The 27495-nt window shown below is 43.0% G+C and overlaps 1 protein-coding gene across 6 annotated transcripts in view; it reads right to left on the bottom strand.

The window, feature by feature from the left end:
- Window positions 1-10244: 10244 nt before the first annotated feature.
- The window catches only part of GPR19 (G protein-coupled receptor 19), a 37474-nt gene continuing 20223 nt past the window's right edge, over window positions 10245-27495 (bottom strand). For 4 of the 6 annotated variants that reach the window (XM_066361149.1, XM_066361147.1, XM_066361152.1 and 1 more), the window contains one exon: window positions 10245-11550. In XM_066361149.1, coding sequence (XP_066217246.1) covers window positions 10281-11534 — 1254 coding nt within the window. In that variant the 5' untranslated portion in view covers window positions 11535-11550 and the 3' untranslated portion in view covers window positions 10245-10280. Of the gene's footprint in view, window positions 11551-13449; window positions 13511-13535; window positions 13696-27495 lie in introns of those variants that run through there. The other 2 variants (XM_066361148.1, XM_066361153.1) reach the window with 2 other exon arrangements.

Below are 27495 nucleotides of genomic sequence, written 5' to 3'. Positions count from 1 at the left end.
TTGGGCTCAAGCCATTGACCTTGGGCTTCAAGCCAGCAATCTTTGGGCTCAAGCCAGTGATCATGGGGTCATGTCCATGATCCTACACTCAAGCCAGCATGACCAGCAACCTCAGGGTTTTGAACCTGAGTACTCTGCATCCCAGTCCAATACTCTATTCACTGCGCCACCGCTTGGTCAGGCAGTTCCTTGGTTTTAAAAAGGAATGTTTTGATTGCTTTGGGAATTGTGATTGTTGCACACTTTGGCCACTTGAAACACGTTAGTAAATGTCACTGATTTAAACAGCTGGAGTGTTTCTTTCAGAATTTCAGTTAAGGAGAAGCACATTTACATCCTAGCATCTCTCACTACCTGTGGTGACAGGCTGAGAGAGAACAGGAGAGAGTGAGAAACAGTGAGCTCAGTCTCTCTGGGTCCAGGCTGTTCTCCTTGCTCTCTGAGTAACATAGTAATGCTTTCTTTATCTTTTTTACCCAAAGAAAGGAAGGTAAAGGGGGAAATGTGTTTGTCTATTTAGACCAGTCATAATCTGTCATTAACTTAGCACAGACCTGTCATGCATCAGAGCAATGGAATATAATAAAGAATAAGTTTGGCCAGGTCAGGTTTTAGGATATGGTTGAAGTTCTTAAATTTTTTTTGTTTGTTTTATTTAAAATCTTGCTATTGTATTTAAATCTCATTGCAGCAAATTTTTGTCACAGTTTACCAGCTAACTGGCAGTATTTATCACCTTTACCATATAGCATTTTCTTTTATCATATTTGAATTATGATAGACTTTGATTTGGCTAATTACAAAAAGTATAGGTTTAAACTGGACTTGCCTTTAGTTACAATAAGAGGAAACATAAATGTTATATTTCACAAGAAGTCAGTTGCTTATTATCATTAATATATTTAGTTTAAGGGAGAGGAAAATAACTGTTAAACCACCTGGTATTTTGGGGGCATTGAAGGGATTTTTCTTTCTCTCAGAGCATTGTACAATTATAATTTTATGAAAAATAAAATATTGGCCCTGGCCAGTTGGCTCAGTGGTAGAGCATTGGCCTGGCGTGTGGATGTCCCAGATTTGATTCCTGGTCTGGGCACACAGGAGAAGCACCCATCTGCTTCTCCACTCCTCCCCATCTCGCTTCTTACTCTCTTTTCTCCTCCTGCAGCCATGGCTCGATTGGAATGAGTTGGCTCTGGGCACTGAGGATGGCTCCATAGCCTCCGCCTCAGGTGCTAAGAAGAGTTTGGTTGCTGAACAATGGAGTAATGCCTTAGATGGGCAGAGCATCGCCCCCTAGGGGGCTTGCTGGTGGATACTGGTTGGGACACATGCAGGAGTCTGTTTCTGCCTCCTCTCCTGTCACTGAGTAAAAAATATTTTCACAAGAGACATCTCAAATTGTTTCACAAGATGTGGATTATAAAACAAAAAAGTAACAAACTAACAAAACAAAAACAAACATAGATACAACAGAATGGTGGTTACCAGAGGAAGGGGGATGGGAGGAAGGTGAACTGGATATAAGTGCTCAAATATATGGTAATGGAAGGAAACTAGACCTTTTATGGTGAGTACACAGATATCAAATTATAATGTTGTACACCAGAGGTTGGGTGATGAATGCCTGTTCATCCATTCTGCTGACAACCTTAGTTGCCATAGGACAGCATCTCAGTTTCACCTTCAACAAGCTGTAAAAGCTCATATAAACAAACAAGAGAAAACAGAGACAGTTGCTATTCTAGATCTCTACCTACTCCATTAAATCATACTGAGTTCTAATGTGTGGGTCTTTTCAGTTGTAGGTTATTTAAACGACAAAACCAATAATTTCTAAATATAAGCAGTATTTTCTCCCTTTGACTTCCAAACAGTATAGACTCATATGTCTTCCCTTAAATAAATAAATAGCCATAAACCATCCTATTAGTTTAAATTTTTCATCAAAACAAATTTAAAAGTTTCTTACAGTATTTGTGTTCATAAGTTTGAGCCTTTGGGTTTTCAGTGTTTCTTTCCTTTTCCATTCCAACTACCAAATAGCGTTTTTTTTTAGCACCTTGACTTCATCTAGATTTGTTTCTAGTTAGTATAATTCACTTATGGTTTAGCTGAAAATATACAACTGTTACATATTTTAGCAACATAGTTGCCTACAATTAACTATGACCAAGAGCAGCTTAAGTCCCATATCACTGGTGTTTATGTTCTACTAGAAAGAATAGTTAAATTAACAGTCAAAATTGGTTTTCCCTATCAGTTCTCTCTATTGCTTAAGTGGAAATCCCAACAGAAGAGTGATAATAAAAGTTTAAATTCTCAGGTATTCTGATTTTAGACCATGCCTTCTTAAGAAATATTTCAAGGGGGAAAAATTCCTTTTGGAGTGAATGGTGAATTGATACTCTACCACCTACCTCCCTTCCACTTAAGTTCTACCTTGAGTTTACAATATCTTTGCAGAACTTTTTTTTAAAAAAGGATACTCTTTTATGGATTCTTGCTGTATTGGCCAAGAGTTTGCTTAAAGGCTTTAATCACTGTAAAAAAAAAAAAAAAAAAGAAGACTGGATGGAGAGGATGTAGCGCATGTACACCGTGGTGTACTGTTCAGCCATAAGAAATGATGACATCGGGTCATTTACAACAAAATGGTGGGATCTTGATAACATTGTAGGAGTGAGGTGAGTGGGTCGAAAAAAACCGGGAACTGCAGGATTCCATACATTGGTGGGACATAAGGATGAGACTACGAGACATGGACGAGAGTGTGGTGGTTACGGGAGGGGGGGGAGGGAAGAAAGGAGAGGGGGAGGGGGAGGAGGAGGGGCACAAAGAAAACTAGATAGAAGGTGACAGAGGACAATCTGACTTTGGGTGATGGGTATGCAACATAATTGAATGACAAGATAACCTGGACATGTTTTCTTTGAATATATGTACCCTGATTTATTGATGTCACCCCATTAAAATTAATAAAAATTTATTTATAAAAAAAAGGAAAAAAATAAGCTAAATGAAAACAATGACACAGTTCAATGTCACGAACCAGCGTGACTAGTAATTCCAGGTCCCGAGTGGGAACAGCATGGAATTAAGAAAATACACTTAAAGAATTAAAGAATACATTTGGGAGGGCTCTACAATTGCTACTGGCAAGAAGAAAGCTTGCCAAAAACCACATCTTGCTTTATTTATAGGGCAAAGTGAGCCATTAGCAAATCAATGAGATTTCTGATAATGTTTCCAAGACAACCTAAGAATTTTACCAAGTGCTTAAAACCTCCATCATACTTAACATCTTAACTTTACACAAAACAGGATAGAAGAAACTTGCTTCCAGCCTTTCCAGGGGACATGGGGGGTAGAAGGAGTAAAAACAATCCAGCACCACAGCTTAACAACTTAATCAGGCAAGTGAGGTGGGGGTTGACTTACAGTTTACAGCCAATTCCCCACACCTCTGTCCCCCCAAAATCTAAACTCCAAAAACCCTGTTCGTTTTTCGGTCCCTGACAGTTCAAAAGCAGTATTAAAAACCTGTTTCTACGAGAGTTAGCACATGGCAATACATGCCGAGAAACTTGGAGGAAGATGGACGAATTCACTGGGTTAGCAATAACTAAATTGAAATAACAATAGATGATCTTTCTTGAAGGATTCCCAGGTATTCGATAAGGCACTAAACGATTTCTATGGATTTGGGCTTGTTTTATCACTACAACAATCCTCTAAAAGTGGTATGCATGTCCACTAGGCTATGGTTCCTAGTTATTTAATCAAACACTAACACAGGTGTTGTCCTTAAGATATTTTGTAGAGCCTGATCTGTGGTGGTAGTGCAGGAGATCAAGTGTCGACTTGGAATGCTGAGGTTGCCAGTTCAAAACCTTAGGCTGGTCAAGGCACATATGGGCAGGCAGCAACTACTGCAAGTTGATGCATCCCACTTCTTCCCTCTCTTTCTCTCTCTCTCTTTATATATATAGAGAGATGTTAACATCTACAATCAGTTGACTTTATGTAATAAAGAGATTATTTTGGATAATATGGGTGGGCCTTATTTATTTATGTATTTATTTTGCATTTTTCTGAAGCTGGAAACACGGAGGCAGTCAGACAGACTCCCGCATGCACCCGACCGGGATCCACCCGGCATGCCCACTAGGGGGTGATGCTCTGCCCATCTTGGGGCGTTGCTCTTTTGCAATCAGAGCCATTCTAGCGCCTGAGGCAGAGGCCACAAAGTCATCCCCAGCGCCCAGGCCATCTTTGCTCCAATGGAGCCTTGGCTGCGGGAGGGGAAGAGAGAGACAGAGAGAAAGGAGAGGGGGAGGGGTGGAGAAGCAGATGGGCGCTTCTCCTGTGTGCCCTGGCCGGGAATCGAACCCCGGACTCCTGCATGCCAGGCCGACGCTCTACCGCTGAGCCAACTGGCCAGGGCCTTGGGTGGGCCTTATTTAATTCGTTGAAGTCCTTAAGAGCAAAATGAGGTTTCCCAGAGAAGAAGAAATTCTGTCTGCTGGCCTCCCTATAGATTTCAAGCTAACCAACTCCCTCAATTGCATGAGCCAATTTCTTAATATATTATTATCTGTCCATCACCTAACTGTTCTGTTGGTCCTGTTTCGCTGGAAAACCCTAATACAGGTGGGCAGTGTTATTTTCTCTATTTTAAAAATGAAAAAGCTGGGGTTTGAGAATACTTTGCTGCATTAAACAGTTGGTAGGCAGATCCTGAACTTCAACACCTAAATTGATTCTAGAGCCCTTGAAAGCAACCATCATTCTATCAATATTTTGAGAAAAACATTTTCCTGGCTGAATGTATCATTGGAGTTTGTGCCTAATTTTTAAAGGATCCATCAGATAGCCCAGAAATTTAAATGAATCTAGACTGAGGGACAGAGTATAAATCCATTCTTTTCAGCCATTGTGCTGCCTACCCTCTCTGCCATATAACTCTTCACATCTACTTTTATACGGTCAAGGTGTCTGTCCTGTGGTCTTATCTAACAGAATATCACCTTCTCAAAGAGATTGTCCTTTGGATGATAGAGCAGGGAAGCAGAATAGAGAGAATCTATTCAAAATAGCTTAAAGGAATTTTAGTCTCCCATATCTAGCTGTTGTGGGCAAACACCTGGATCTGCTTTATCGACTGTCTGCCTGCTGAAAACCAGATTGTTTTCAAACTTCCAGACCTACATCGTAATCCCAAAACCAGATACACTGGCTTGTCACTGAAGAGCCTCGCACTTGTTGGGGGACTATTTTCCTGCAGAACTGAAATCACACAGTCTACAAATTACAGGTAAACCCTAATTGTATAGGGTTTCTAGAGAAAGCAACACATACCTTTAACGAGGCTTCTTTTGAGAAAGAATACAGAGCTTTTGAACAAAAGTGTGTTCAGTTGAGCAAAAATTTCAGAATGACCCAAATTGTGAGAGCTCAAAAAATTAAAGAGGGTGTGAGGAAATGAAATAAATGCACCTAAAATAAATTTAACTGCCTACTTGCCAGGAGCAAAGAAACATTTACTTTTAGGGAAAGTCTAGATTACACTACTAAGGAAAGGTCCATGAATTCTCGGAGTCAAATGATAAAAGGAGCAGAAAAGAGAGAGAGGCCCTTCTAAGTGTGGGTGAAACTACTGCCAGTTTGGTGGGCTGTTGGGGTATTTTGAAACAGATACCATTTGTAAAATGGGTTTAAAATAATATTTTGACTAGCGATTTCACGTCTGTAAAGGCATTGTTTTGGAGTTTCCTCCAATGTTTAGATGCTTTGTGTTTTGAACACACTGATTGGCTAATCTACAGCTGCTTCTGGGGGTTCTCAACAATTTTCGCTGTCTTATTGCTATGAGATGCGGGCTTCTCTGAAATCGCCCAAGTGACAGGCACGGTGAAGAGGTGGCGGGCTCTGCCTCCTAGCCACAGTGCCATCAAGCGGCCAGTCTGCAAAACAACTTGACAGAGTTGCCTTGCATTTCCAGTAATGACAGCACCGTAAAGTCGCTTCAGTTCCAGGTGAATTAGCAGGTTAACTAGACAGTGGGGAATTGTTTATTGTCTTCATATTCTTCCAGACACAGTAAGGATTTTTTTCTCCAATATGAATCATGCCATGGCAAGCAGAATGGTGAAAAAGATACTGGACTGGTATTAGAAGGCATTTTAGTGTACCCCTAATTTGACCTTTTGGGTCTTAATTTCCTTTTCTAAACAATAAGGGGCTTGAGCTGGGGTCTCTCAACATCCCATCTAATCGAAAAATCTCTAATTCTTTGTTTCTTTAACATGTGGTTCTTACAGAGGGGTGGAACTTCAGCGCTGACCCTAGTCAAGTAACTCCAACAGATCTTGGTTATACGGCTCTGAAGCAGTACATTTGAGCCAGCAGCAGCAAAGCTCTGGAGGTACAGGGAAGGGTTCTGCCTGCCAGGAGAAGCAAAACTTCCAACCTTATCTGGCAAATGACTGCTCCCAATGGTTGGTGGGTAGAAGTGTCCTTTCTGAGCCAGAACTCTGGCCAAGGCAGTCAGCCGCAGGCATCCTGGGTAAACCTGTGACAGCAGGTCCCTAGGGAAGCGCATCTGAGCAGGGTGTGCAGGCTGGTTACACGAATGCTTTAACTGAAGATTAGAAAGGGAGAAATTAAAATTCCACCTCAAAGGGTGCATCCTTACCCCTTCCTCTGAGTCTATGGGAACCTGGAGCCAGGTAAGAGAATTGCCTCTACTCTGAACTCTACCCCATTGTCACCTTTCCTGAACTGCTGTTTGGAGACATGAATCCAGATTCATGGTGCACATCAGTGTACCTGCTACAGAGACTGGAACAACTCTCTTATTCTCTCCAAAAGCCTGCCTCCCTGTGACTTGCCTCGTTCTTTCCAGGTAAATGTGATCTGGTGAATATTCTTATGTTGCTGAGACGTATGCAACTGTTCATCAGTCTGGGCACTATATCTGATTTTCTTCAATTTCAGGTTCAAGTGAGATAATAGGAATGCTAAGTATTAAACGAAACTAAAATATAGTGAATTATCAACATACTGAGAGGGTATAGCTGAATTTTCATAAGTCATGAGATTTTTAGGGCTCTCTCGATTATAACTTGATTAATGCTCTTAATTTGTCATTATTTGGTGGCGTGGGGCAGCTGTGTTAGGCTTGCTCACTAGTTGACCGGCAGCAAGTAATCTGTCTGATTAGTGCATGAGCACGGGGCAGTGCCATGTGTGTGTGGCCTATGTAAGGTTATGTATGGGTGCTTGCGCTCTGGTGATGCGGACAGCAAATTGCCCGCCAGCCACTGTGGGGGCCATTGTTCTGTTCCTTTGCCTGAGAAGTGGTTTCCCCTTGCCTGTGAGCTCCTCAGTTGTTGTGAGATTCTATTAAACGGAATGACCTTTCCGGTTTTGCAGTTTCTCTACTGTCTGTCCGAATCCAGTGTGGACCTGCCTGGCCTTGGCCACAGGCATTCCAGGTAGCATTTAAAACAATAGTACTTTCTATAACATGTGTTTTTATGAGATGGTCTCATTGAATTTCCACTTACTGGGGTAAACTCATAGAACATTAAAGACAGAATAGATCTTAGAAATCTTCTAGTTTCTTTTAAACTGACACCTAAAACATACATAAAACTAAATTAAAATGAATTAACATTTTACAATCTACTTTAAAAAGTAATTTTCAATTTAAAAGGGCAGAAAATAAAATTACTTATATTTTTCTTTTTAAAACAAGCTTGAGGCCTGACCTGTGGTGGCGCAGTGGATCAAGCGTCGACCTGGAACACTGAGGTCGCCGGTTCAAAACCCTGGGCTTGCCCGGTCAAGGCACATATGGGAGTTGACGCTTCCTGCTCCTCCCCCCTCCTCTCTCTCTCTCTCTTCTCTAACATGAATAAATAAATAAAAATAATTAAAAAAAAAAAAAAATAAAACAAGCTTGAACTATAGAATTCAAGAGCCAAGTGACATAAACATTGGGCTCATTTTGTCAGTTTTAGAGTGCTATTAGCTAATGGGATGTTAAAATATGAGAAAGAAAAGGAAGAAAAATATGAGATATTACTTTTGTCTTTTGAAGGTGCTGATTGCAGGAAGCACCCCCATGCACAAACATCAGCTCTGTAGATGATTGCAGATGATATGCTTTATTGTTGTTCCTTGCCCCAAATATCAAACCCAGTGTTGTGTTTCCCTGAGTCTGTGAGGTGGAAATGTACAGTGTTCTTTCTGTATCTCAGACATTCAGCTCTACAAATCCAGGGACCTATCCACAGCCAAGAAAAAGGTAAGGGCCAGCAAACTAAATTTCATCTAGACTCTCCTTTGAAGAATAGTAAGGTTCTCCCTGACCAGTAGGTGGCACAGTAGATAGAGCATCGGCCTGGGATGCTGAAGACCCAGGTTTGAAACCCCAGGGTTGCCAGCTTGTGCGCAAGCTCATCTAGCTTGAATGTGGGTGCACTAGCTTGAGCACGGGGTCGCTGGCTTGAGTGTGGGATCATAGACATGACCCCATGGTCGCTGGCTTGAGTGTGGGATCATAGACATGACCCCATGGTCGCTGGCTTGAGTGTGGGATCACAGACATGACCCCATGGTCGCTGGCTTGAAGCCAGCATGGCTTGAGTCCAAGGTCGCTGGCTTGAGCAAGGGGTCACTAGCTCTGCGGAAGCCTCCCAGTCAAGGCACATACGAGAAAGCAATCAGTGAACAACTAAGATGAGAACAATGAAGAATTGATGCTTCTCCTTTCTTTCCCTTCCTGTCTGTCTGTCCCTCTCTCTCTCGCTAAAAAAAAAAAAAGAAAAAAAGGAATGGCAAGGTTCTCTTAGACATTAGACTTCCCCCAAAGCAGCAGCCAGGAAGCCTACTGAGGCCTGGATGGGTTGGGCCACTCACGTCTCTAGAGACACTTGTGTAGTGTCAAGGAAAGAGCAATAGACTTAGAAGAGCTGCGTGTGAGTACCAGCCGTCACATGGCAGCTAGGGCATGCCACCTACCTTTGAGTTCCAGGGTCCTCAACTATAAAACAGAGATAAGTACATCGCAGAATTCTTGAGAGGATAAAATGAGATAGTGTGGATAAATCACTGAACAACTGGAATTATTATTTGCAGCTCTTGTTAACTGGAGTGTGAAAATGCATACTGGTCTTGTCTGTAAGCCCTTTATTGTTTTAATAAGAACACTTTAAAACTGTGCTGGTCCTAGATTAGAAATAATGGAGACATGCCCACTAGAGAAGAAAATCCAGTTATCACAGGCAAAGAAGAGTTTGAGGCTGGCGAGGGTATGATGATGTATGCTGGAGAGAGGTGCGGGGGAGGCGGCACTGGATGGAGAGATGGCCTCATGGCTGAGGCTCTAGGAGAAGGGTGCTCCTTGCCCTTGTCATCCTACTGCATAGTGTTAGAGCCGGGCAGCCAGAGGGCAGAGCACAGAAAAATGCCATGTCATCTTTCCATTGGCATTTTCTGGGCTTGCCTAGCAATAGCACCTCCCATTTGCTTGAGTTGAACTCAGAGAAGGAAAGTAAACGTCCTGGATACAGACAGCCTAGATAGGACACAGGTGTGAAGAAAACATCCCATTGACTTCAAATTTTTCAAGCCATCACCAGCTGTTAGTTAAGGAAAAATGAAAATGAGAGAGAGGGATTAGGCAACCGTGAGCTTTCTTTCCCTAAGAATCCTGATTAAAATTCAATCACAGAAGACTGTCCAGTGTATCTGAGTTCCAGTGTACTTCCAACACTGGATACGGAGTGCCTTCTGGACAGTGATTACAGAAGAAGGTAATATAAAAACATACAATATTAACACTTCCTAAATGTTCCTCAATAAAAGAATACAAGTCTCTGAAATGTATGATGGAGGGAATTTCATTTAAAACAGAAACCCACAGAATAGCATTTCAGTAGGGAGGAAAAAAGTGAAACAATAAAACTAGCTTGATTCATTAATCAAAGGTTGTATGTATGGTTTATGCTTTTTGAATGTAATGGTATATAAAAAGTAGGGGCAATTCTCACTTCTGTGCCTATAACTAATATAGTAAAAAAAGGCTCAAGGTGAATGCTTCCCCTAAAACAAAAAGTAACCAAAATGAAAACCATTGATAAGTGAACACATTTAAAAAAAAAAACACATTTCCTTCAGAAAGTTGATTGAAAAAATATATAAATAGCTTCTATTTTTTATAGTTAAAGTTTTTTTTTTAATCTCTGAAGTATAACAAGAAATCTGAGATATTAGACAAAAGTGTTTGGTGGATTTGAATTAATGGGCCAAGCAAGCTTCTTTTCCTTGGCCTCTCTATCAAATGAGTCATAGACTGAGTCTTTGGTTACAGTTTTGGCCGTGGGAGGGATATCTGAAATGCCAACGTAGTTTTTTTTCGCTATCCTCGAGCTGGTTGTGATAGTATAGGCATTGCTTCGGTAACATTTCATCGAGGACATGCAGAAAGTCTCTTTCATTCCTCTCCTAAAACTGGCATTATAAATGGAATACAGAGTCGGTTTTGAGGCTGAAGAGCTAAAGGATACCCATGTGATCGCTGTGAACACAAGGGAACTTTTCTTGTAGTCCCGTTCATGGGGGTGCCACAGCTGAGCCACGTGAAATGGCAGCCAGGAGAGCAAAAACAATAGGTTTAAAATGAGAAACATCTTGACAGTTTTGACTTTTGTCCTTGGGACAATGTTCATTGTCCTCCTCACAGTTCGGCCATCAGTGCCTATTCTCCAGATATACTTTATGACCTTCTGGTAAAATAAGATTATGAGGACAGTTGGAATCACAAAGCCCACCAAGAAATGGATGACAGTATAGGCAGTTGCTTCCCAAGAGGAAGGGAGGAAATAGTTACAGTGATTGTCCCAGCTGGAGCTGTAGAAAAAGAACACAGGGATCACGAAGGCGGCATTAAAGATCCACGACGCCGCAATCATTTTCTTGGCTTTTTCTCTGGACACCTTGAAGCTCAGAGGATAGACAATGGTATAGAAGCGGTCTATGCAGATGGAGAGGAGCACATAGATCTGGACGCCTGGGGTGAGATACTGAAAATACCGTACAACCCTGCACATTGCACTGCCAAGCGTCCACCTGCCAGTGACGAACTGCAGCAGGACGAAAGGTGAGCTGGCAATGCTGACGAGAAGATCGGCACACGCCAGGGAGACCACAAAGTAGTTGGTGGTGGACTGCGTTCTCCTACTCCTGTGGATAACCAGACAGACCAGGGAATTGCCAAAGACCGACAACAACCACAGGGTGCCAAAGAAGATGCTGGCTGTGGCTACTTCCCCGGGGTTCAGTCCATATTGCAGGTCTGTGGTGTTGCCCATCCAGCCGTGCTCCTCATACAAGTCCGTCAGGTCATGGCTTGGCAGAGGTGTAGCTGTGTCGGGGCAGCTGTGGTTCTGGAGGGGCACCAGAAGGGTCGGGATAACCAAAGGTGACTTGCTGTTGTCCATTCTGTGAGCAAAAACCATATTCATTTTTTTCCTCTTAGTTCTGGATAAGAAAAGAAGAATGAAGCCTCCTGTTAAAATGGTGTCATAGAGACTGGTTGCCAAGGCTAACAGTCTTATTTGACACTTAGATTGGTTGTCACTGGTCAACGAGCAGGACTTGTGCATTGGTCGGAAAGCAGGAAAAACTCTGGCCCCACTTCTCTTTCAATTTAGCAGATCCCAGCACGGGATGTCTTTGGCCTCCCCCTCTCTTGACCCTTAGTTAAATGTGCTACAACTCTAACCAAGCCCCACTCCTCAACATATCCTTGTTCTCTTCACTCATTGGGGGTGACAGAGAGTTAGAGAGCTCACAGGAAGGGTGTGACCTCTGCCTGAAAAGCTTTTGGAATTCTGGGCAAGTGAGAAATTCCTGAATGTGTAACTCTAAAGTAATGAGGCTGTGAGAGAGGACAACCCAGGCTGAAGGAAACACTCAGATGTCAGCGATGGAAATAGCTAACAGGAACCTGTGAATACAGAACTGGGCAGGACCCTGTCCTTACTGCAGCATTCCCATGACAGAAGCATTATGAGAGCACATGGAGCATCCACAACACTTCTGCAGGCGCCCAAAGTAGCTGTAATATAATGACAGCTGAAAATAGGCTGCTTTGTTCAAAAGGTCATGTGGTTCATGTAAGGACAGCTTGCTACTACCAATGACGTTTGTTGATGCAATTCTCTGGTTACTGTCCCATAAAATGATATACTGATTGAAGAGCATACAAGAGGTCTTCTAAAGAAGGTGAGCAGGGTACTTAGGAACCTATGGCATTCAGATGATTAAAAACAACCAGATATAACTGTTACTCAGCAACTTTCTAAAAGCTTATGACCCTTAGATATAAAAGAATATGATAAAGTTTAGCATTTATCTTTTTTTTTTTTTTTACTATTCAGTGAGAAAAAAGTTACACTTTTTAATAGGTAAAAAGATTGTGTAATTGTGGCCCATTCGATGAAAATTGAGGTGACTTTGGTCAGAGTGGGATCATTAATGTTTAATTTGGTCTGAATCTATTAAACAGAAAGAAAAAGCATAGCAACTGGGTTCATAATAACCGGAGCGACTCCATCTGGCCCGCAACACGGGGCTGGGGGGCTCCCGCAACAGGCTCAGATCGGGCCTGGTGGCCCTCTTAGTGGCCTACTCTGACTACACCACACAAAGAAATGTTTTTGAAGTTTCAGAAGTGGGGTTCAAAACAGTTCTTAATGACCCATTTTTCCTTGGAGGATCTTCGCACTCCTGTGTAGGGAAGGAGTGTCCAAGGCACTGTCCTCATCCAGAAACCACAGCTTTCTGGCACGCAGGGCAGGCTATGAAGTGCCCCTTCCACATTACCTTCAGGGGGTTTTGGTTTATTTTTGTTTTTGTCCATGAGACAGCCTTAGTTAATTTCTCAAAGAGAAATGTAAGATAATTTGACATTTTGACTACTAAGAGACCTTTAAGCATGGCTGGCCAGTTGACAGTTGTTAGAATAGCAACCATACTTTCCATATAAAAAAAATCTGGCTACACAGTCTAAAAACAGAATGTAAGATCTAAAATTAGCAGTATTAGAAAATCTAGAATGCATGAGTCTCATACTTAGAAAATGGAAATAATCTTTTCACCTTCATATGTGTAAAACCTGTAAGATGCCAAAAAAAAAAAAAAAAAACCCAAGAAAAACAATTTTAAAAGAATATTTAAAGTTTAAAAATAAAACAGATGAGCAATTATTTCAGACAGAAAGAACTGTTCCCAAGTGTGGGCCTAAACACAACAGGAGTCAGAGGCACTGGCCCTCTTCCGAAGGCAGTACCTCGCTTAACAACCTGGGAGCCTCCGTTTTTTCCCCCCCCCGAGCAAAACTCTGCTGAGAGATGACACTCGAGCTCACCCACCAACCTAAATAACGCTCTGTGAGGCTTCCTTCCACCTTTCCTCAGGCGACTTTACACCAGTGAGGGTGTCAGCTGACTTTTCCAGCCCACCTCTTGGAAGCAGAGGATCCTGATCCTCAGAAAGGGGACCCGGGAACCGAGGAGCTGCTGACTCTAGGTCTCTCCCATGGTGGCGGCCTGACTTTCGGACTTGACCTAAAATCGCTGCAGCTGTTTGTTCAGTCAACAAGCCAAGAAACCGTGCTAGGTCCTAAAGAAACAAAGAGAAGTAAGGGCCATAAAAGGGTAAATGTATAAACAAACTGTCAGCTGTAGGTAACTAAATTCTATAATAATTATAAGTAACTGCTAAAAACAGATGAGGAGCTAAGTGCTATAAATAGAGACTGATTTTGCTTGGGATAGGAGGAAGAAAAGGAAGACAAAGGAGTAAAAAAAAAAAATTCTGAGAGAGAGAGAGAGAGAGAGAGAGAGAGAGAGAGAGAGCACGTGTGCGCATGTGGAATGAGTTTGGGGTCCTCATTCTGGGTTGATCTTTTCTGGGCCTTTTTTTCCTTAGAGGCACAGTTTCCTGCAGACTATACCTCTCAGAGTATATAGTTTCCAAATGCCATACAATCAGACTGACCTAAATTTTCCCCAGAGTTACTAGGAGAGGGTATATTTTCCACATGCACGGGCTGACATGTGGTCAGTGGACAGGAGTATTAGTACATCCAGAATGGCTGTGGAATCCGAGTTCACACAGCACTTAAAGTTAGTCCTGTACTACAGCACTTTCCATTTCTTTTGCTTTAGACCTATGGTTCTCTAGCTTAGCAACCCAGTGGATTTTCCCAGGAGCTTAAAAAAATTTTGACATCTGGGTCCTACCCCAGGGACTAATGTAATTGGTCTGGACTGCTGCTTGGGCACCAGGATGTTTCAGAGTTCCCCAAGTGACCCTGATGTGCAGCCAGGACTCAGAATCACTGCTTTAGAATTACTTCCGTGTTTCTGTCTTCCCCTCTAAACTCTGGCTCCTGGAAGGAGGGTGTCATCCTTTTTCCATGCTCTACAGCCTCCACTGAAGTTCTTTTATTTATTTATTTATTTATTTATTTATTTATTTATTTATTGTATTTTTCTGAAGCTGGAAACGGGGAGAGACAGTCAGACAGACTCCCGCATGCGCCCGACCAGGATCCACCCTGCACGCCCACCAGAGGTGACGCTCTGCCCACCAGGGTGCAATGCTCTGCCCCTCCGGGGCATCGCTCTGCCGCAACCAGAGCCACTCTAGCGCCTGGGGCAGAGGCCAAGGAGCCATCCCCAGCGCCCGGGCCATCTTTGCTCCAATGGAGCCTTGGCTGTGGGAGGGGAAGAGAGAGACAGAGAGGAAGGAGGGGGGGGGATGGAGAAGCAAATGGGCGCTTCTCCTATGTGCCCTGGCCGACGCTCTACCGCTGAGCCAACTGGCCACGGCCTCCACTGAAGTTCTTTACATTAATAATTGCTTATTAAATATTTACTTGGTCGAATCCCTAAGGACAGAGACCTCAGTGGCTCTGCGAGGGGAATTACAGCAACGAGAGAAAATCACTGTGTATTCTAAGGGAGCTGACCATTGGTGACCATGGAGACAGGGGAGAAGAGCAGGGCTGGTGAAATTGAAGTCACCCAGGTCAACTGGTACATGAACTGGAATTCTCATTTAAGGGAGAGAGAAGGTAGTTTAGGTGTCTGCATGCCCACTTCTAAATTCTAGGACCCCAAAGTCAAGTTTCAGAAAGGTCTCCCCAGCTCCATTAATTTGGAAATAAATACATCTGCAAGGGAGTGTTTTGGGCATTCAAGGACTGCTTAATTAGAAATTATTTCAAAGTCACTCATATGCAGTCATTTTAGGAGTGACAGGAAAGACTTCTTCACCTCTTTCCTGCTCAACCTTTCTCTTCCCAATCAGTCATGAGATTGCCATGTGACACACTTCACTGGGTTAAAATATATGTCTATATTATCTAAGAAAGGAACCATTCATCTACCAGGCTCAGAGATGTATTCTCATATATAAGTGGGGGAAACGGTGGCTAGGTTGACAAGGTACAGAATGAGGGACTGGATGAACCTCTATAATGGTGAGATCCTGGGGAGACTGGGAAGGAATATGCCTGTCACTTTAAATTGTCATTTTTATTTTAAATGTTTGTCTCCCCCTGTTAGGTTATAAACTCCTTGAGGACAGAGACTGTGTCTTTATTTGTATATCCCTAGAGCCTATAGATATTAATAAAGGTTTACTGAACAAATAAATGGGTAGATGTGTTAATTAAAATGATGCAATGCTTTGCCCTGGCCAGTTGGCTCAGTGGTAGAGCGTTGGCCTGGCGTGCGGGGGACCCGGGTTCGATTCCTGGCCAGGGCACATGGGAGAGGCGCCCACTTGCTTCTCTGCCCCCTCCCCCTCCTTCCTCTCTGTCTCTCTCTTCCCAAGGCTCCATTGGAGCAAAGATGGCCCGGGCGCTGGATAGCTCCTTGGCCTCTGCCCCAGGCGCTAGAGTGGCTCTGGTCTTGGCAGAGCGACGCCCCGGAGGGGCAAAGCATCGCCCCCTGGTGGGCAAAGCGTCACCCCTGGTGGGCGTGCCGGGTGGATCCCGGTCGGGCGCATGCGGGAGTCTGTCTGACTGTCTCTCCCTGTTTCCAGCTTCAGAAAAATACAAAAAAATCAAATCAAATAAAATAGAAAATGATGCAATGCTTGAAAATAAGCAAATGAGAGTACAGGTATTGATCGACTTACGACCTATGCAACTTAATGACCATTTGACTTTACTACCATAATCACTAGCCATACTGCTCCACGTCTGGCAGCGCAAGCGTTGCCCAGCTGGGCGTTCGACAGTGCGGGCCAGCTTTCGGCAGCACTACCATCTCCGCGTGCACCATTTCAACTGTTATCCCAGACTCGATACAGCAATTAGTGTTTTGTGTCTTGGATATTTTTCATCAAACCCTTCCCAAGATATTTACCAAGAGGAAATTGTCTTTGTCTTTGACTTAAAGATTTTTATAACATCATTTCACAGTACTGTACATATAGCCTACTCAACTTACGACCAAATTGTGTTACGACCGCTCTGTCGGAACCAATCGTGGTCGTAAGTCGAGCACTAGCTGTATAGCAAATCTTTTTAAACTCATGCCAGGACACAAATGGGCTTCTCCAGGATTAATTCTTGGGGAGAATATATCTGTGCTTGATTTTGTTATTTACTATATGCCCAGAGTCCAGACATTGTGAAATTACATGTTAACATGCAGATTTCTGTCTAGCAGGAAAAACTATAGATCTATTGCCCTGTAGGGCATAAACCAGTTTTGTGACTATCTAGAAATATTATGCTGACAATCTTTTTATTTTCTTTCTTGGGGGAGAGACAGAGAGAGTCAGAGAGGGGACAGATAGGGACAGACAGACAGGAAGGGAGAGAGATGAGGAACATCTATTCTTCCTTGCGGTTCCTTAATTGTTCATATGTGCCTTGATGGGGGGGGGGGCTACAGCAGACAGAGTGACCCCTTGCTCGAGCCAGCGACCTTGGGCTCAAGCTGGTGAGCCTTGTACCAGATGAGCCCGCGCTCAAGCTGGCGACCTCGAGGTTTTGAACCTGGGTCCTCCACATCCCAGTCCGACGCTCTATCCACTGCGCCACCGCCCGGTCAGGCTATGCTGATATTCTTTAAAAACAAACAAACAAACAACAAAAAAACCCATAAAGCCTTATAAATACCCGTTTCTTCAAATGCTCTTGGAATCAGCCTTATTATCTCATTGGTTCCTGCGGTAATTCTATATTTACATGAGAGTCATGATTTTAACTTTTTGAAAATGATACTTCACTGGGTGGATGAATGGGTGAATGATTGTAAACTAATGAGAGGACCACAGTGAGAAACAGAGGGTCACAGATGACAAGCTTTGCTACTTTGCAGTTCTGCCAGGGGCTATTCCTGCCTAAGCTTATCAACTGCTGGTTAGGTTTCTTTCGGGTTCAAAATAATTCTAATGAATGATTTTTTTTCTTCTCCTGAAATTATAAAGATTTAAAGACATCCTCACAATGTAGGAAGACCATTTTTATTTCTGAGATTTATTCTAAAATTTAATGTCAAACTAGTATTTGCATAATATTGAATTTTTACATGATTTTGTTGTGGGGGAACAAAGATTTTCTGTAGAATGGAAAGTATCTGCTGGACCTACAAAGAGACATAATGCTGTTTACTAATGAGCAGTAAGGTTATTTACAATGATGACCGTAGTTTTAACATCAATACTACCAAGAGTTGATTCTTATTTTGTGCATACTATGTGTCAGATATTTTATATGTGTAGCCCTTGGAGGAAGGTAATATTATGAGTCCTGTGTTACAAATGAAAAAAACTGAAGTTCTTCCCCAGGGGCAGAAGTTAGAAAATGGTCACCTGAGGACTGCCTCCCTCCAAAGCTGACGCTCTTAACCACCACTGGGGCTTCATGCCAGCGGAGGCCACAAAGGGCTGGACTTGAATTCAGAAGATCAAACTGGCTATACATGGATGGGTCTTCCTTGATGCCTCACACAAACATAGGAATATAAAGTTATCCCCCCACAGCCTCTTAACTACCCACAGATATATATGTGCAATATGCTAGCTCAGAAATAAGTGAAATAGTGAACATTTGGGGGGCAAAATCACATCTGCCATATATTCAATGGAGGTTTAGCATCAAAAGTGTGGCAGATACAATGGTCTGGAAATGCAGCCTTCCCTCAGAATAAAAAATATGAGAGTTTTAGAGATTCATTATGAAGGATGATTAGTGAATGGTTAATGAAAGCAGAACTCTATACTGCAGTCTGAATTGAAGTGAGGAGTAAGTTTTGTTTTTGGGGTATTTTTGTATTTTTCTGAAGTGGGGGGCGGCAGATAGACAGACTCCCACATGTACCTGACCGGGATCCACCTGGCATGCCCACCAGGGGGCAATGCTCAGCCCATCTGGGGCGTTACTCTGCTGCAACTGGAGCCATTCTAGCACCTGAGGCAGAGGCCATGGAGCCATCCTCAGTGCCTGGGCCAACTTTGCTCCAATGGAGCCTTGGCTGCAGGAGGGGAAGAGAGAGAGAAAAAAAAAGGAGAAGGGGAAGGGTGGAGAAGCAGATGGGCACTTCTCCTGTGTGCCCTGGCTGGGAATTGAACCTGGGACCCTCACATGCGGGGCTGATGCTCTACCACTGAGCCAACCAGCCAGGGCCAGGAATAAGTTTTATCAATGTATTACCCCAAATAGAAAAATAAAATTTTAATTTTAATAGTTGTACTATAAAAAATACCATAGTGGTTAGGTATTTCCTCTTGCCCTGGCCTGGTAGCTCAGTTGGTTAGAGCATCAGCCCATGCGCCAAGGCTGTAGGTTCGATCCCTGGTCTGGACACATGTAAGAATCAACCAATGAGTGCATAAATAAGTGGAACGACACACTGATGTCCCCCCCTTTCTCCCTTCCTTCTCTCTAAAAACCAATGAATAAGTTAAAAAATTAAAAAAGAAAGATATTTTCTCTTAAACTGTCATTGTTATGTGGGTTTTATTTGCCTATATATGAGAATGCCGGAGCAGTGGTGGGCTGGGGCTGGCTTGCACGGGCTCCCAGAGCCAGTTGTGCACATTTCTTCTCAACTCCAAGTTCAGTGATTCCCCTTGATATCGTGAATCAGCCAAGGTAGGAATATTCACTGCAGAGACATGGACAAACACTACAAATCAGGCTTTTCCTCCTGCAGAGGCAGTTAAACATGCACCAGCCCCCCACTTCTAGTAGTGTAGGGTTTACTGGGCAACCTGTCCTGAAGCCCTGTGCTTACGCACATCCCTGAATTCACGCTAAATGGCTAAGGGGGCCACAGAGGCTTTCTGGAAGCTTCCTGAGTGGCGATCTTACTTTCTGGCCCTGAGCTATGGCTCTGGTGTGGACACTGAGCTAGGTGTTTTACAGAACTACGTAAGGCCAGGTGGCCACCAGCATGACTGTGGTGGGGGAACAGGAAAACCAGACAGGGTAGGACATGTTCTCACCATGTGCCACCCAGATAGGGTCACCAGATAAAATATAGGATGTCAGTTAAATGTAAATTTCAGGTAAATATGTTCTGTGCAATAACCCATATATGACCTCCTGTGTTTCTATGGTATGTTAAAATAATAAAGCCGTTTTTAAAGGTAGTTCTGGAAGCCTAGCCTCACTTCCTCACTGTGCTCCAGTGAAGTGACAGGTGGTAATACAGGAGTGTAGCTAGGGAGGTGGGTCCCAGGCACAGAGTTCCCCAGCTGGGGTGGTCCCAAAGCAGCAAAGCCACCAGCCTTTAAGGATCTATACCAGATCAGACCATAATTACACTTTTGTTATAGTCAAAGGGTATCCAAGACTAGAGGGACCATCACACATATTTTGCTCTGGATAAGAACTCCAGGACCCAAGAAGAGGAACAGGAAAAGAGTCCCAGCAATGTTTGTCACTGAGCTTCCCATTAGCCTGGCTGAAGACTTGCCATTTTTTGAAAAAATCACTTTCTACTACCCCACCAGCATCTAGAATATTAGAAATACTGAAAGGCTTAAAGAGTGTAGTGCTTTGTCCTTCACCTTAAACACTGGCCTGGGGGCCAAGCCACTTGGGTTCTGATTCTGATTATAAGCACTGAACAGCAAATCAAGAGACCCAGGTCTTTTTTTTTTTAATATATATCAGTGTAAGGATCTTAAGTGAACTGATCTCTTCAAATCTCTGCCATTTTATCACTGTTTTAACTCTAGAAACTAACACTGAAAAGGAGAAATTGTGATGAGCAACGCACATTCATTTAACTTATAACTCACACCTTCACCCAGCAGAGAGCTTCTACTGAGAGTGCCTTTTGATGGAGAGAGAGAGAAGTTGTTTGGGGCTGCTGGAGCCCAGCACTGTGAGCCTGTGACATCCAGGAAGAGTAGGATGAGTCTCCAGGAGACTTAGGGGCCAAATTTTACCCAGGGCCAGCCAACTATTCCTCAAAAATTATCCTGGATGTGCCAACAATATTTTATTGAAGATACCTTGCATGAAGTGGCCTGGTCAAAGACTTGCCACCTGCGTTTGCTGTTCATTCTACCTAACACCTGCGTTTTCAGAGGGAGAAACACCTGCTGGGACCCCGACTGTCCTCTACCAATTCTCATGCCTCTCTTCTCAGTATGGTGTCTTTTGAATTCTGAAGAAAACAATTTGGCCAAGAAATTTACACCTCACCATCCTCTATTTAATTCATTACAGCAAACATTTTTTAAATACCTGCCTTATGCTCACTGAGTTTAAAGTAGAAGTAAACAGTTGTTTTGGAGCCTGACCAGGTGGTGGCGCATTGGATAGAGCGTTGGACTGGGATGTGGAAGGACCCAGGTTCGAGACTCCGAGGTCGCCAGCTTGAGCGCGGGCTCATCTGGCTTGAGCAAAGAGCTCACCAGCTTGGACCCAAGGTCGCTGGCTCCAGCAGGGGGTTACTTGGTCTGCTGAAGGCCCACGGTCAAGGCACATGTGAGAAAGCAATCAATGAACAACTAAGAAGTTGCAACGCACAACGAGAAACTGATGATTGATGCTTCTCATCTCTCTCCGTTCCTGTCTGTCTGTCCCTGTCTATCTCTGCCTTTGTAAAAAAAACAACAACAGTTGTTTTGGAGGTAAATGTTCAGTTTCATTTCCAAGTTCTGGTTTCAGTTATTAACATTTCTAAAAGTTTGACTAAAATAGAAAAGAGGTGGGAAAGCAAAGACCAGACTCATTACACTCAAGGCCAAGAGCTGCACAAGAAATGTGACTTACAGCTATTTGAAAAAAAGAGAGAAAGATTCATGAAGAGCCGAGAATAAGAATCTGAACTCTGACTGGGGAGTTACTAAACAGTATTATTTTTCAGAAGCATTTACATGTGTCTCATATCAAACACTTGCGGCAAATTTTGATCTGCACCACTGTCCACAATCAGGGTTTTCCAAGAAACCTTCAAGTTCATGGAGCAAAAGTTAGATTTGGCCCTGGCCGGTTGGCTCAGCCGTAGAGCGTCGGCCTAGCATGCGGAGGACCCGGGTTCGATTCCCGGCCTGGGCACACAGGAGAAGCGCCCATTTGCTTCTCCACCCCTCCGCCGCGCCTTCCTCTCTGTCTCTCTCTTCCCCTCCCGCAGCCAAGGCTCCATTGGAGCAAAGATGGCCCGGGCGCTGGGGATGGCTCTGTGGCCTCTGCCCCAGGCGCTAGAGTGGCTCTGGTCGCAACATGGCGACGCCCCATGGTGGGCAGAGCGTTGCCCCATGGTGGGCGTGCCGGGTGGATCCCGGTCGGGCGCATGCGGGAGTCTGTCTGACTGTGTCTCCCTGTTTCCAGCTTCAGAAAAAAATGCAAAAAAAAAAAAAAAAAGTTAGATTTGAATTTGCATTATCATGTTTTTCATGGACAAACTATGTACCTGTATATATCACTGAAAATATGGTTGAATGTATATGTGCATATGTTTCAGATGGTTAATATATATTTTAGTGCCACATATTTTTAGACATTTTATCAGTTAAAATGCTACTGCTATCATTCCCTGATGCTTATTTTCATCCTCTCTGCCTATCACCTATCCTATACCAACAGTTTTCAACCTTTCTTCTTCAGAAACAGACATGACAAATATGTTCATACATGTGACACATCCTCACAGATAGATCTAGAATTATTTACAACTCTATAAGCTCAACCTCTTAACTCCAACATTTAATATTCAACCTAAGAAATCATGTTGAAAAGGAAATAATTATGTAGATAGCCTAAAATTTATTATAATTAATTTTTAAAAATAAATCGCTGGCAAACTTTGGTACTTTATATCAGCAAGCACTTATTTGCAAGAGGCATCGTTTGTCAGGGACATAACAAACTACTTTGATACTTTGGTTGATAAGCACTACACTGCTATACCATAAGTGTACACCAATAATCTGAATTCTTTAAAGGGTGCCTGGCACAGAGAACCAGGAAAAAATAATGAGAGGAACATGGTTATTCTTCTCACTCACCAATGGTGTGATTCTATGTCTGTTATAAAAGTCTATTAATGAACATTTTTCTGTAAGGAACTAATAATCTACCTGTGATCTATAAAGCTATTGATGTTCCAGGAAAGTTTCACAGCCTGTACCCAAATTTGAAGGTGTATTTCCTTCTTTATATGTGGAAGAAAATAACTCTATGCACATTTTAAATATAAAGAGGCGGTACAGTGTAGTGGTAGAGAGGCTGGGCTCTAGAGTTCAGGGGCAATTTTGCCTCTCAGGGACCACTGGGCAATGTCTGGACACATTCTGGTTGTCACAACGGGGAGGACGGTGATACTGACGTCTAGTAGTCAGAGCCCAGGGATGCTGCTAAACATTATGTAATAAAGAGCACCCCCCCAACAAAGGACTATCTAGTTCAAATGCCAAAAGTTATGGTTGAGAAACCCTGCTCTAGAGCCAGCCTGTGTATGTAGCCTCTGCAAGTGACTTAATATCTTTGTAATTATTGAGTATCTTCACCAGTAAAATTAGGATAATACCAGTACCCACATTATTAATTAATTTATTTATTTTTTACAGAGACAGAGAGTGAGTCAGAGAGAGGGATAGACAGGGACAGACAGACAGGAACGGAGAGAGATGAGAAGCCTCAATCATTAGTTTTTCACTGCACATTGCAACACCGTAGTTGTTCATTGATTACTTTCTCATATGTGCCTTGACTGCGGGCCTTCAGCAGACCGAGTGACCCCTTGCTGGAGCCAGCGACCTTGGGTTCAAGCTGGTGGGCTTTTGCTCAAACCAGATAAGCCCGCGCTCAAGTTGGCGACCTCGGGGTCTCGTACCTGGGTCCTCTGCATCCCAGTCCAACACTCTATCCACTGCGCCACCGCCTGGTCAGGCCACATTATTAATTTATTGGGGAATAAAAGAAATGATGCAAGAAAAAAATCTAAGAACATCTGGGACAAAGCAAGTGATAAAAAAAAAAAAGTTTGCTTTTGTTATCATAATATGCATTGAAAAAAACAAAAGAAATACATCAAGATTTTTAACAGTAGTTGTTTCTAGGTGGTAAGATCATGACTGGTTTATATTTTCATTATACTTTAGTACTTCTCTATATTTTCCAAATTTTCAAGAACTGTATTTGTATTACTCTAATATCCAAAGACATAATTTTTTTTTTTTTTTTTTTACAGAGACAGAGAGAGAGAGTCAGAGGGTGGGATAGACAGGCAGGAACAGAGAGAGGAGAAGCATCAATCATTAGTTTTTCGTTGCACATTGTGACACCTTAGTTGTTCATTGATTTCTTTCTCATATGTGCCTTGACCGCGGGCCTTCAGCAGACCGAGTAACCCCTTGCTCGAGCCAGCGACCTTGGGTCCAAGCTGGTGACCTCCGGGTCTCGAACCTGGGTCCTCGGCATCCCAGTCCGACGCTCTATCCACTGCACCACCGCCTGGTCAGGCCAAAGACAAAGTTTTAAGAAGAACGTAGAGCAGGGGTCGGGAACCTATGGCTCGGGAGCCAGATGTGGCTCTTTTGATGGCTGCATCTGGCTTGCAGACAAATCTTTAATAAAAAAAAGTAATAACATAAAAATATAAAACATTCTCATGTATTAAAATCCATTCATTTCCTACTGCTCATGTTCATGGTTGTGGGTGGCTGGAGCCAATCACAGCTGTCCTCTGGGACAACACCAAATTTTTATTGGCTAATGTATAACTTACACGGGTCGTTATATGGCTCTCATGGAATTACATTTTAAAATATGTGGCATTCATGGCTCTCTCAGCCAGAAAGGTTCCCAACCCCTGATATAGAGGGAAAAACTTTATTTGTGATATAGTGGAGAGAGCACACAATTAGACCTGGATTCAGATCCTGACTCAATTTGCTGTGTATGACTTTGAGCAGATTAGTTTATCTCTCTGGGCTGCAGTTTCCAGATCAGAAATTAGGGCTAATAATGAGTATCATAGCCTGATCAGGCAGTGGTGCAGTAGATGAGCATCAGACTGGAATGCAGAGGACCCAGGTTTGAAACCTTGAGGTTGCCGGCTTGAGCGCAGGATCGCTGGCTTGAGCATGGGATCATAGACCTGACTTTGAGCCCAAAGTTTTGCTGGCTTGAAGCCCAAGGTCGCTGGCTTGAGCCCAAGGTTGCTGGCTTGAGCAAGGGGTCACTCGCTCTGATGTAGCCCCCAGATCAAAGCACATATGACAAAGCAATCAATGAACAACTAAGGCAGTGGTTGTCAAAGTGTGCGTCAGGGTGCACTGGTGCACCCTAGAAGATTTCCAGGTGTTCCCTGTGGTATTCCAGAGAAATATGTGCCTGTTGGGAATAAAAAAACCAACAGGGTTTTTGTAGTTTAGATTTTTGGGGGACAGAGGTGTGGGGAATTAGTTGTAATCTGACAGTCTGCCCAACCCCCCACCTCACTTGCCTGATTAGGTTGCAAAAGGCTGTTTGTTAACTGTGGTGCTGGATTGTTTACACTACCCCCTATGTTCCCCAGAAAAGATTGGAGGCAAGTTTCTTCTATCCTTTGTTTGGTGTCAAGTTAAGATGATATGTATGGTGGGGGTTTTCTGCACTCAACACAATTAAGAGTAAAAAGAGAGGAATTCTTCAATGTATTGATGAGGAAATGAGAGTTTGCCTTTCAAATATATGCCCCAAGATTGAAGAAATCGCTAGGACACATCAGGCTCATGTTTCTCATAAACACAAGAATGAAAAAACTTAATACATTTGCGCCGGGACCTGCCAAATTTACTAAATTTTACTAAAAATGTATCTATGTATATAAAAAGATAACTTTTTTGTTGTTTTTAAATTTTTTAACCCCTTTTTTTTATGAATTCTAAAAAGCATAACTCAAAAAATGTAACAAAAATGTTTTTTAATGTCAGAATAAGTTTAATCTTGTCATATTTTGTTTAATTATCATAAAAGCACGCTTGGACTTTATATTTTTTCCTTTAACATTTGACTTAATTATTATAACATATTTTTCAGAAATTTGTATATAGTGCGCCTACTATTTGTAAGATTTTAAATGCGCCCCAACTTCAAAAAGTTTAAGAACCACTGAACTAAGGAGCCACAATGAAGAATTGATGCTTCTCATCCCTCTCCCTTCCTGCCTGCCTGTCCCTATCTGTCCCTCTCTCTGTCTCTGACACCAAAAAAAAAAAAAAAAAGTGTATCATAGAGTTTCCATCAGGATTAAACATAACAGACATCCAGTGCTTAGAAGGTATGCTGAATGAAAGGTTCCAAATGAACACTTTAAAAGTTTAACCAAGGGGAAGTGACTACAAACAGGGAAATACATTCATGACAATAACTCCCCTTTTGCTTATTTTTTTTAATTTAAAAAAATTTTTATTTATTGAATTTATTGGGGTGACATTGGTTAATAAAATTATACAGCTTTCAAGTATACAACTCTACAATACATCATCTGTATATTGTATCCCCTTTTGCTTTTTTTTATTTTTAAGTGAGAGGAGGGGAGATAGAGACACAGACTCCCACATGCGCCGATTGGGATCCACCAGGATGTTTACAGCCATACCACCCTGAACGCGCCCTGATCTCGTCTGATCTCGGAAGCTAAGCAGGGTCGGGCCTGGTTAGTACTTGGATGGGATCCACCAGGTAATGAGGCTGATGTTCTAATCAACTGAGCCATCCTCAGTGCCTGAGGGCGACGCTCAGACACTGAGCTATACTCAGTGCCCAAGGCCAATGCTCAAACCAATGGGCCAACGCTCAAACCAATGGAGCCACTGGCTACAAGAAGGGAAGAGAGAGAAGGGGGACCAGGAAGGGAAGAGAAACAAATGGTCACTTCTTATGTGGCCCTGACCGGGATTGAACCCGGAACTTCCACTCATTGGGCTGATGCTCTATCCACTGAGCCAACTGGCCAGGCCCCCCTTTTTCTTTTTAAACTACCCTCTTGGAGAGGCTATCTCATATTACATCCCATTTTTTGCTTTGGTTCATACAGAACAAATTGCATCCATTCTGGTCCTTCCTGCTCCCAACATACATCTGATAATTCTGCTGGCAGGGCATGACTCATTTGGCAAGGTTTACTAGCAGTAGGCAGGTGACTGTTACCATTTTGAAGGATGAAGGCATCACTTTCTCATATCCTTCCCCCATGCTCACTGTCCCTCTTTTTAATTCCTCTTTCATTCCTAGCCTCCAAGTTGAAAGCATACTTGGCAAAGTCTCCCCTCAAGGAGAAGCCTCTCCGCTTTCTCTCTTCTCTCGCTCAGCTGGTTGAGTAGACTGCCCCCTTTTAGATTTCAGAGAGATGAGTATGAAGCCCAGTGAGGCCTCCAGATGGAAGCCTTCTGTGTGCACTAGCTACCTGCTCATCTGAGAAGTCCTGTATGAATGCGGTGGGCATGCACACTGGCTTCCCGCAGGGCTGTTTCTTTTGCACAGTTCACTCAGCAAGTTACAAACTCTGGGGAAAGGAGGGTGAGCAAATCCGATTCAAGGACTCGTACCTCATTCCCAAACCACACTCTTTCTCTCCTTAATGACTTAATTGGTAGGAAAATAATAGAAAAGGTTATATTTGCATGCATTATCAAGAGGGGTGACTATCTTAACCCTAATTAGTCTGTTAACTTGAACTCAAATCCTAAGCAACCTTTCAAACGCTCAGAGATAATATTTTGGCAGTCTTGCTCCAACCCACTGTTTCATTGAAGACCCCAGGGTTCTCTTGGGAGGAACCCTATGGTTCTGTCAGCTCTTGTGCAGTGTTCTGGGCACTGGGATCTATGCTGATTAGAACAGGATCGCCTGGGGAAGGAATTGACCCTCTCAAGACATTAACTCTCAACCCAAAGTGAACTGTTTCAATGTCGAGAGATGGTTTTGAGGAAAACCTCAGCGCAAAAGCAGAC

Source organism: Saccopteryx leptura, chromosome 1, assembly GCF_036850995.1.
Source record: "Saccopteryx leptura isolate mSacLep1 chromosome 1, mSacLep1_pri_phased_curated, whole genome shotgun sequence".
Taxonomy (NCBI): Eukaryota; Metazoa; Chordata; class Mammalia; order Chiroptera; family Emballonuridae; genus Saccopteryx; species Saccopteryx leptura.
This window is presented reverse-complemented; position numbering and strand designations above follow the sequence as displayed.